General features: G+C 36.5%; 1 protein-coding gene across 6 annotated transcripts in view; it reads left to right on the forward strand.

Annotated features, from left to right (window-relative positions):
- LOC107709778 (histone-lysine N-methyltransferase 2C-like) overlaps positions 1 to 11,461 on the forward strand; it is a 157,194-nt gene that overhangs the window by 42,047 nt on the left and 103,686 nt on the right. For all 6 annotated transcript variants that reach the window (XM_016514393.1, XM_016514395.1, XM_016514397.1 and 3 more), the window contains exon 3: positions 10,052 to 10,149. In XM_016514393.1, coding sequence (XP_016369879.1) covers positions 10,052 to 10,149 — 98 coding nt within the window. The remainder of the gene's footprint in view (positions 1 to 10,051; positions 10,150 to 11,461) is intronic.

The raw sequence follows: 11,461 nt of genomic DNA on the forward strand, positions 1-11,461 counted from the left end.
ATCAACCGGTCAAAATTTACAGCAGGGCATGCAAATTCGGTCCGTTTTTGGCCAGACAGAAATTGCACACAGGCTGAATGTATATAAGTCTTACATACATTATATACTTTTCATTTGTATAATTTCTTTAGCACTCTTTTAAAACCTCCCAGCTTTTCCGCCCTGTTTTCACTCAAAACGAAACTACTCTGCGTGCTGTGCGCACGTGAGACTGTTACTTAAAACTGTGCTTTATGCTGGACAGTATTTATTTATCGTGAGTTGTTCAAATCGCGGTAATCTAATACGGTTTTAATGATAATTAAAAGATGAAACGGTAATACTAACCGTGGGGAATTTTATCATGATTTATCGTCAAACCGGTACTTGTTACATCCCTAATACACACAAACACACAAATATACTGTATATACACGTACATAAGCACACACACATGTAAATAAATAAATAAATACCTAATTAAGTAAATAAATAAATAAATAACATCACGTCTAGGCCTATATGTTTCTAGAGCACCAAATCTGCTATCACACTTTAAAAAAAGGTACAAAAGCTGTCACTGGGGCGATACCCTTTCAAAAGGTACAAAATCGTACCATTTTGGTACTGGTATTGTACATTTTATGTACGAATATACAAAATCTAGGTGTAAATAAGGCACAGAGGTAAAAAAAAATAAAAATAAATCTTACTGATCCAAAACATTTGAACTGCAGTTTTTTATTTTTAACTTTTACATCAGTGATTTATGTGTGTATAGGGAATAATTAAGGTTTTATTTAATATTTTTATGAACAGAGTTTACTCATTTTGTTTACCCTGTAATCCTTTGAATTTTGTATTTTTGGTCCTGTGTTTTATGTATTAGCAGACTAGTGCAGAGCTCTGTAAATGCCATGAGCACAATTCTGGGAGCGTCCTGACCATCCGTGCATCTCAGCACTGCTTAACGGCTGTTTATTTGCCTTCAGGTTACTCATTACCCCAAATCCCATCACTTGTTTACCTTGTTACCCCTGATGATAAAGTACACGTAAAATCCATTTAGTATGACCCTGCTAGCAAAACAAGAATCTCCAGAGGCCTTGATTTTATGTATTATGCAGATCTTTCTAAATGTGAATTCAATTCAGTTCAATTCAAGTTTATTTGTATATAGCGCTTTTCACGATGCAAATCGTTGCAAAGCAGCTTTACAGAAATTTTAAGTTTCTACATTATATTTAGTAATAGCTTATCAGTGGTGACTATCTAAGTTGATGTCCATATGGCAGAAATGTACGGTAAAAATCAAGCAGTTAGTTAATGTCATGTAATGCAAAATTTGGTAGTTTTGTATGTTGTCTGGGGGTTGGCATCATCTGAGGTCCTCTGGGGAGTTAGCATCATCTCTTCTCAGGTGTTCGGTCATCTCAGGTCTTTGTAAGGGCTGGATCCAGACTGAAGCTTGTGTAATTCCTAGTTACCATGCATGGGATGCCAATCCCGTGGCAGAAACAGAGAAGGTAATAGAGAAAAATTAGCGTAGAAATGATGTGTTCAACCCAAGCAAAAAAAAAGAAAATGTGCATTTGATCAGATGTAACTGAAGTACAAGATTATGAGATGCATTATTTGAATGCTTGGCCAAAGAGATGTCTTTAATCTAGATTTAAACAGAGAGAGTGTGTCTGAACCCCAAACGTTATCAGGAAGGCTATTGCAGAGCTTGGGAGCCAAATGTGAAAAAGCTCTACCTGCTTTAGTGGACTTTGCTATCCTAAGTACTACCAAAAGTCCAGAGTTTTGCGAACTTAGGGAGCGTGATGGATTGTAGCGTGATAGAAGACTAGTTAGGTATGCAGGAGCTAAACCATTTAGGGCCTTAAACTTTGCTATCCTAAGTACTACCAAAAGTCCAGAGTTTTGCGAACTTAGGGAGCGTGATGGATTGTAGCGTGATAGAAGACTAGTTAGGTATGCAGGAGCTAAACCATTTAGGGCCTTAAAAGTAAGTACTAACATTTTGTAACTGATACGGAACTTAATAGGTAACCAGTGCAGAGAATGTAAAATTGGGGTAATATGATTATATTTTCTTGACCTGAAAAGGACTCTAGCAGCTGCATTTTGGACTACCTGTAGCTTGTTTATTGAAGATGCAGGGCAATCACCTAGCAGTGCATTACAATAGTCCAGTCTAGAGGTCATGAATGAATGAAGTAGCTTTTCTGTATCAGAAACAGGTAACATGTTTTGTAGCTTGGCAGTGTTTCTAAGATGGAAGAATGCTGTTTTTGTAACATGGGAAATATGATTTTCAAAAGACAAGTTGCTGTCTAATATAACACCCACATTTTTGACTGTAGAGGAAGTAACCGTACATCCGTCTAGATGCAAATTGTAATCTAAAAGATTCTGTGTACTGATTTTTTGGTCCAATAAGTAAAATCTCGGTCTTATCCGAATTTAATAGGAGAAAATTATTGGTCATCCAGTCTTCTACATTTTTAACACACTCTTTTAGCTTAGGTAATTTAGAAGTTTAATCTGGTCTTGTTGAAATATATAGTTGAGTATCATCTAGGGCTGCACGATAAATCGCATGCGATATTTATCTTGTCAGTAAAGCCGTTCTGTAATCAGCGGTAAATCTCCATCACCTCCGTGCTTTCACATGGAGCAGCATTAACTACACAGAGCTGTTGTTTACTGACGAGCTGCGCAAAACCACGTTCATATTCGTGCGATTTTTGGCGCAGCTCGTCAGTGAACATCAGTATAACAGTATAACAATGGAAACTAATCCCGTATTTTCTAATAATATTACCAAGAGGCAACATGTATATTGAAAATAGTAGCGGGCCTAGGACAGATCCTTGTGGCACTCCATACTTTACTGGATTTAATTTAGATGATTCCCCGTTTAAAAAGACAAAGTGATAGCAGCTTGTGCCCCGCGCTCCCCTACTCAAACTGCGATCGCTCGCGGAGATAATAGATAATTAATTTCCATAGAGTTGTATTTATTTAGATGTTTATTAGCGAAATATTGGTTATATAGTAAATGTTAATACAATTTAGGGTGTTTTAAACAAGTGAATCTTGTTAAAAGTTACATGCGGTGGCCGTGCTGGAGCATTTCCTGAGCATCAACCGCATCAACCCGGTGAGTGAACAGCAATATGAAAGCGGCTTCACGAGACTAATGATGAGCAAATATACAACAGAGAGAGAATTAAATTCAGCGCTTTTATTTCCAACATGCGCTCATTCATGGCTGTATTATTTAACTCATGCAAAGTTACGTCTTTATTGGGAGAGGATCTTGACGGATTATCTACGTGACTCCGACTTCACGAGACTAACGATGAGCATAGACAACAGCGAGAGAATTAAATTCAGCGCTTTTATTTCCAACATGCGCTCATTCATGGCTGCATATTATTTAATTCAGACAAAGTTACGTCTTTATTGGGACAGGACATGACGGATTATCTTACGTGACTCCGTGAGTTGGTCTCTATTTCTTAGAGCCAAGCTGCATAAACTACATATCAGGCATTTATATAATGCATCTAATTTGTGCATAAATGGCTGTTATGTTAAATAAAGTTTACTAACTATAGCAACTATATCAAGTACCTGCACGCCATTGTTGTTGTCTCCTCTCCCCTCAGACATGCTGCTATGGCGATCCTGCGCGCAATTCTCAAAACGCCCACAAGATGGCGGCGTTTATCGGTGAATCCGATATTACAAAACCGATATCCGATTATGGTAAAATGCTTAAATATCGGGAAAAATATCGGTAAATCGATATATCGGTCGATCTCTAATCTAAACCATCTTAAAGCCTGCCCTTGAATACCTGTATAGTTTTGTAATCAATTTATGAGTATGTCATGATCTGTATTGTCGAACGCAGCACTAAGTTTAAGTAAAACTAGCAATAAGATGCAGCCTTGGTCTGACGCAAGAAACAAGTCATTTGTAATTTTAACAAGTGCAGTTTCTGTGCTATGGTGGGGCCTGAAACGCGACTGAAATTCTTCATAGATATTTTTTTTTTTTGCAGGAAGGAGCACAATTGAGCAGGCACAACTTTTTCTAAAATTTTAGACATAAACGGAAGATTTGAAATGGGTCTGTAATTTGCCAGTTCGCTAGGATCTAGTTGTGGTTTCTTAATAAGAGGCTTAATAACCGCCAGCTTGAATGGTTTTGGGACGTGACCTAAAGATAACGACAAGTTAATAATATTGAGAAGCGGTTCTTCTGCTACAGGTAACAACTCTTTCAGTAATTTAGTGGGTACATGATCTAATAAACATGTTGTTGGTTTAGATGCAGTGATAAGTTTATTTAGATCTTCCTGTCCTATAGTTGTAATGCACTGCAGTTTTGAATGACATTAGCTTCTTATTTTTTTTAATTATTTGATTAAAACACATGTAAAAGAAAAAAAAAAGAGATCAGACCCCCTGATAGTTTTGAATGTACTCTGCAGCAAAGAGTACGTGATCATTCGCATTCACTTGCCCTGGTTACACAATACACTGTATACGCCCTAGGCATGTGTACATGTAAAATAATATCAGATAGCCTAGAGCACATTATTCTTTGCTGATAAAATAAAACATCTATTTTAGATAAGCACTTGGAGTTGCAATTATTACAGCCTGTCTCTAAATTTCTCACTGTGGAGCTGAAGCTTTCTGCTACTAAGTTTTCTTCTACATGATGAAAGATGTGTACATGTGTATAGAAGTTTGCTATCATTTTATTTTAAAGGTTATAACACTGGATGTTGTTGATCCCAAAATCAGGTGACATCCTTTGGCTGGCCTGCTCTCTACATATTATGGTAGACTGTTTGCATTTCCTGTCACACATCAGCAAGTAGTGACTGGTATTTGCTTTTAGCAGTAATTGGTAAAGCAACATTAACATTTCACTTAACACTTCCATAGGGATCAGCACTGACCCTTAATTTCATGTGTAGCAAGACTTTTGATCAGCATATAAACCCACTGTGCATCTTGATTGGCTGGCCAGGAACTGGCAACGTAGAGTAAATGATTTTGTTTGAACATCATGTAAAGCTTTTTTGGAAATATAAAATATACCACAGCAGTAGACTTACAGAATCTACTCAATAAAACTGAGGTAACAATTTGTGCTTAATTTGTTTGTGTAGCTTTCATCCCATATGTTGTGCAGAGGCTACCTAAATTTAACAGCTGTGACGTAAATGAATTAAGGTAAAGTCTATCTAACTTTTGTCAATACATTGCACAACCAATTACATGTAAAAAGTGAGTAACATGAACTCTTGATTGTTATTGTGCGATTAAAACAGCTTGCATAGCAAATGTTTGCAATGAACAAGTAAAAGGTTCACTGCACTGACTTTAGCTTATTGCTTGTTTTGCTTGAGTGGAGCAACATACTTTCAAATTAATGCATGTAGCCACCCACAACCTAACCATAAGCTCCACTTTTCAGCAGTGGTAAATGAAAAACTTAAACATAACAGAAACTCCTTTAAATGTCAAACATAACTGAAAATTAAACACTTAACACAAATACATAAAATATCACTTCATTTCAACATTCATTCTCCTGGTCCAGTCCTATGCAAAACATGCTGAGAACTAAACATCCATTGCCCAGTTTCAGTTAGGGAAAGAAAATCGATTCAGGTAGTTTCAACAAATTAAGTAGAAACTAAATGTTCAGCTATTGTGTTGCATTTAAGTGAATTTAAGAAGCAGCAAAAAATCTTTTCTTCTTTTTTTTTTTTGTTTTTTTTGCAGTGTACTTTTTCATTCAACACTTGAAAGCTGACATTCACTGGTTATCCAGCATTTCACTCCGGTGTTAAAGGCTAAATAGCATTAGGGAAGTTGGCTAGCCTTCAGTTGTTGTGTCGCTGGGCAATATATCGCATGTAATGTGAATCTTTTGAGAGACACATTATAGAGGAGGGGTTGTTGACCTGGATTAAACCTGTCTCGAGCACAGCACAATAGCCTGCATTTTCAATGATGTAGGTCATTGATCAGAGCGCTGGGCGCCAGGCTAGCAGGCAGCAGCAGTATCCGTCTCCATCCAGAAACCTTAGCCTGGAAATGTGATGCCTATTATTCTACCCATTCTGCATTGTGCTTGGGGAGAAAAGTAGTTTTCAAGTCCCACAATTATTTGGGTTTCATCCAGTGTTTTCAAATTAGACTGTATTTTGATGTATTTATAGTAAGCTTGTTTTGCATGTAATGTGTTTAGATACAGCCACATTCAATGTGAGGTTTGTTGGCTTGTATATGTTGAAAGTTGTATGCGTGAAGCTTTAGGTCTGTAGTTCTTAGTCCTCTGAGAACCACAGGATCCTTTGAAAAAGTGCTGCATGGTTGCCCTTGTGTGGACTTTAAAGGATCAAAACACTCTAAAATAATATATACTTGTTTAATAATATATACCTATCTTAATATATACTGTTGTTCAAGTTGATCGACAATGATAGCACACATTTGTTATGCCAAAAGTACCATTGTTTTGATATTAAAATTAATATGAAGATGGATTAATGATAATAATGCAGTTATGCATATAAAAGTTTGTCATACAGTTATGTCATGACAAGATTTAATTTAGGCTTTTATTCACATATAGGCATAGATCAATGAACATACTTAGAGCTTATCTAGTATGGTAACGCAACTCACAAACCTCATGTGTAAAACACGTTTGAGCTTCTGTTTACATTATTTGATGTGCTTTATGTACAGTGGTGTGAAAAAGTTTTTGCCCCCCTCCTGTTTTTGTAATTTTTGCATATTTGTCACACTTAAAAGATTCAGATCATCAAACGTTAATGAGTGGTTATATGTGAATAAAAGTTTAACTTTAATGAATCCTCTTATTATAACCAACAAAGTGTAGATAAGAGATTCAGTATGCCGTGTTGCTTCTTTGAGCTAGAATGCTAAAGTCAGTGAGCTTTCATTAAAAAAAGCTTCTGTGATTATAAATGGAGAGTTTTGCTTACTTTTTATGTAATCCTTTCACGGTTTAGGCTAAATATTTTTTTTCTTTAATGTTGCAAAGAGGACCAACGTTTCAGGAGTGAGTGATGACTGTATTTAAATGTGGTACTAAATCCACTAAATTATAGTTCCATGTGTGAGACTCTGATGTAGGGCTGGGTGATTTGGCAAACAATTTAAATCTTGATTTTTTTTTCAGAACGTTTGACCGTTTCACGATTTTTAAGATTTTTAACTAGTCAACTTGAAAATGTAACTACAACATGATTCAAGTAACTTTTTATTTATTAACCCTCTAGTTAAAGAAAATTCTATTCCAAGCGCACCACAAATAATGTTGTCAACATAATGTAAATGTTAAACAAATCACTTGTTGAATATCTTAGCAGAAAATATGCATGAACTACAACTACATCTTGTACAAACTTGTCTTATACATATTAGGGGTGCTCCGATCAGGATTTTTGAGGCCGATCACAGAAAGCAGTATCTGCCGCGAAATAGTCAGCTCTGCTGCCTTTCCTTTTTTATTGAAATCTTTATTACAAGCAATCCTGCGGTTCATAAAGAACTTTGTTTTTCTACCTTGTTACTTTAATTCAGCGCTTGCAGCGCAGCAATAGACTCTGTGCAGAAACCATCTCTGCACTGCTGCAGACGCGCTACGGGACCGCAACCGTGTGCAGTGAACGCTTTAATCCGTTAACATGAGCGCAGAAAGAATACGCACTGCAAATGGAGTAATGTGAACCTGGAGTTATGTGTGTGCGCTGCGAGTGTTCATGAGCGCATGGTCTTCAGGAGAGCGCGCGAGCGCTGAATGGTTAAACACTGGCAAGAATTAAAAAGTAATGCAATTTATAAACTTTAGTGACGATGTGACACTGCCTTTTTTTTTTAGCTTTGTGCAAGTGACAATTCCTGTGTCAACTGTGCAGCGTGCAGCTCGCTTATAGACAGACGCGATGTGTGGTGATTTGAAGTAATTTGCATATTTTGAGAGCGAGAGAGCGCGCGGTGATTCACTCACGCTGTTTGTGAAGTTACGTCTCACACAAGGTTTTCAAATTACTTTATAAGTTATTTAATTAAGAAATATAGCATTATAATGATTTCACCCGCGCCGGACAGAGACAGTGCCGCTGCATGTCGTGCCAAACCTCTCACGGCAGCGTCATCAGCTTGAGATCGGCCTTTTTAGAGACCGCCGATCAATCATCCCAAAACGATTATCGGCTGATAGTGATCGGTAGCCGATCAATAGGAGCACCCCTAATTAGGGCTGGGCAAAAAAAAATCGATTTTTCGATATATCGGTTTTTAAAATGTGGTCGATTCAATATCGATTCTCAAAGGCCACGAATCGATTTTTTTCAGAACTACAACTACATCCTGTACAAACTTGTCTTATACATATTATGTGTTCAGAAATAATGCTTTTAAAAAAATCTCAAAAGTCAAAGTAATTCAAATTCAAAACGACTTAAGGTATAACACAAGTAGATATTATTAACTATAAATGTTCTGTAAAAACAACAGCAGCTTTCAGCTGGTCACCAAGATGCAAACATGAAATATTAGACATACTGTAGTAGTTACAGTTTTTTTTTTTTTTCGATTGCGCTGCTTTTCCATTGTTTTTCTATGTAAACATGGACGCGTTTGACTGTTGCACTAGCGTCTCTTGCAGCGTCTCATGTATGGAACGGCAGTCTAAAAATGCAGCGCTTAAATAAAAAAAAAAGTTCACTCCCATCTTCTTGCATTTTTTCCTATTCCACTGCCCGCGTCGCATCTTTTTCAACACAAAAGCTCTTTCTGTGTGAATGGCACCTAGCGATATGAGCGCGTCACATGTGAGTGGTTAATAACGTGCGCAGACATGTGGTTGGATCGTTCTTTTCTCTTTGCTGTTATCATTGGCATATTGTCAAAGTGTCTAATTCTAACGTTTGGTAATATTTCTATTCAAAATCGTGATTCCTCGATTTCTAAAAAATAAGATCTTGGCAAAACATATTAAATTCGAGTTAATCAATAAAATCGGAAAAATCGCCCAGCAATGTTTTATGAAATGATTAAATTGCAATGATTGACGTAGCGATAGCCATGGCATGATTTTGGCATCTTGTGGCTTTGAACAATAAGACATGGATGCAACAGTTTAACCTGTTTGGAGTTCTCTGTTTTTGACCAAAGTGACAAAAGATGCATTATGTCTGGCAATTTTAGTAGTTTTAAGCTGCGTGCGCTGTGGACTGGTTTAGATGTGTAATCTATCTAAAGAACATATGTGCCATCCCAACTTTCTTTCTTTCTTTCTTTTTCTTTTTTTTATTTGCATGATGTAATCAATTCAAGGAGCTAATTTTGCAATGTGTTATGCGTTTATTCTAATACACTGCTAACAAAACCACAGTGACACCAAGAGAGACATGATGCAACAGCAACACGGCTCTGGTGTGTAAAACTTGAAAATGCTGTTATTTGTTTTCTCTGGAAACACAAATCTAGTTGAAACTAAATGTTTATTATATTATACAAGACATAGTATGCTAATGCTGTTAAACGTAAAGTGAATTTTAACATCTACTGTAAAAAGAAGGCAGCACACATTGAGCAGACTTTTTATACACTTTAAGGTTCACTTTAAAACAAAATAAATAATGGATCTGCTCAAAACCTGTCTACAATGGCTCTCCATAGAGTGTGCTATATGTAGAGGGTTTTTTTTTTTAAGTGCTTGTTTGAAAGAGAAGATGCAATTTAAACCCACTGCCAAATGCTGCACATTCACAAAACTTCTTTTTTTTTAACCTTGATCCTATCAAAAGAACAGTTTACTAGTTAGATGAGCTGGTTAAGACTCACAGGTTTGCTGTGCTCTTGGTTTCTGCTCTGCACACTGATCTGAAAACAGTTCAGGCTATAGAAATTACTGTTTGGAGTGTTGTGTGTGTTTGTAGAACAGTATTGTTCAGCTATTGTGGAATATTAGCATTATTGTCTCGTTTGTGTTGCAGGTCTCGTAGTCGAGGTCGTGCACAGGCCGATGATGAGGACAGCATGGATGCCACTGATTTCACACCAACTCCAGACGTTGACATCGCATTGGAGATGGGTGAGATTTTTTTTTGGTTTATTTATTTTTTTCTTCTGAGTTTGCTGTGGCAGTTCTGTATCTACAATATTATAGTGAAAGGAATTTGTGTATCGAATTGTGAATTTGAAGTCTGAAATTGTTTTGTTTTGTATTCCATTGTTCAAATTACATACATCACACAAAAACAAATGTTTAAGTTTGCAAGTGACTAAAAATTCATTTTTTTTCATATCCTGTTAACTGGCTTGAACCTTTCAAATTCTTCTTGGACCTTCTTTAGTGTTGAGCCCTGGATGAAGTGAAATGACTTGGCACTGAAAAAACAACAACAACAACACAAGCCCTGTTTTTAAGATGCATGTTTGTCTTTCCGATCACAAGTGGACAACTCTAAATACAGATGTAAACGGTCTGAAATGTTTTGATTTTGTTCACTTTCGACCACTTCCAGAGGTAGTTAAAAATTAATTCAACCGGATTGCTTTCATAGTGTAGATGCTCATGTGGTCGAATACGTTCGAAGTAAACATTGAAGTTTCGAAGTAAACTCACTCATTGTAAAGGGAGATGCAAAGACGCGCAAAGATCTCTCTCTCGCCCTCTCTCTCTCTCTCTCTCTCTCTCGAATTGGCAATATTTGAGAAAAAAGTTTAGCAATTTCTAATTATCTAATTATTGATTCTAATTATCAGTGTCTACGGTGGTTATCGCCCCGATCAGACATGAAAATATGTTGTGGCATCGTGCAGTCTGTAATGATATGACGGTAGCGAACTTTAACGATTTTTTGCAAACATTTCTTTGTTTCTATTTTAGTTTCTATTTTTGTTATTATAGTTATAATAAGACCACAAATTATTTAAATATAATGTAAGGAATAAAAAAATACACAATCACAATTCAGAGCCAAATAAAAGGCTTTATTTAATCGGAGTGCCAATTTACATTGGACTAGTCAAGACTCCAAAAGACGGCTGTCAAAGGCTAGCTCCAGTGGCGTAGATGGTAAAATACAAGTCGTAGTCTTTTTGACGCGATCGACAAGGGTTCGAACCCACCTTTTGCCGAACTTTTTTTCCTCCCTTTTCAAATCTCATATCACATCGGAAAGGCATTTATTTTCAATAAAAAAGAAGGAAATAATCAAAAAGTTGAAAATAAAGTATCGGGTAGGGTTAGGGAAGGTGTAGGGAGGGTTTTTTTGTCCCAATAAGGTGGCATCCATTTAATAATTTGAATTAAAATGATAATTTACACTCAATACGTTATTACTGCATACTGTTTTATAATGTACTATAATACTGAGGTGCAGATAATTGCCACTATTTGC

The sequence above is a fragment of the Sinocyclocheilus rhinocerous genome, unplaced genomic scaffold (genome assembly GCF_001515625.1).
Source record: "Sinocyclocheilus rhinocerous isolate Xijiao unplaced genomic scaffold, SAMN03320098_v1.1 scaffold1588, whole genome shotgun sequence".
Classification (NCBI taxonomy): Eukaryota; Metazoa; Chordata; class Actinopteri; order Cypriniformes; family Cyprinidae; genus Sinocyclocheilus; species Sinocyclocheilus rhinocerous.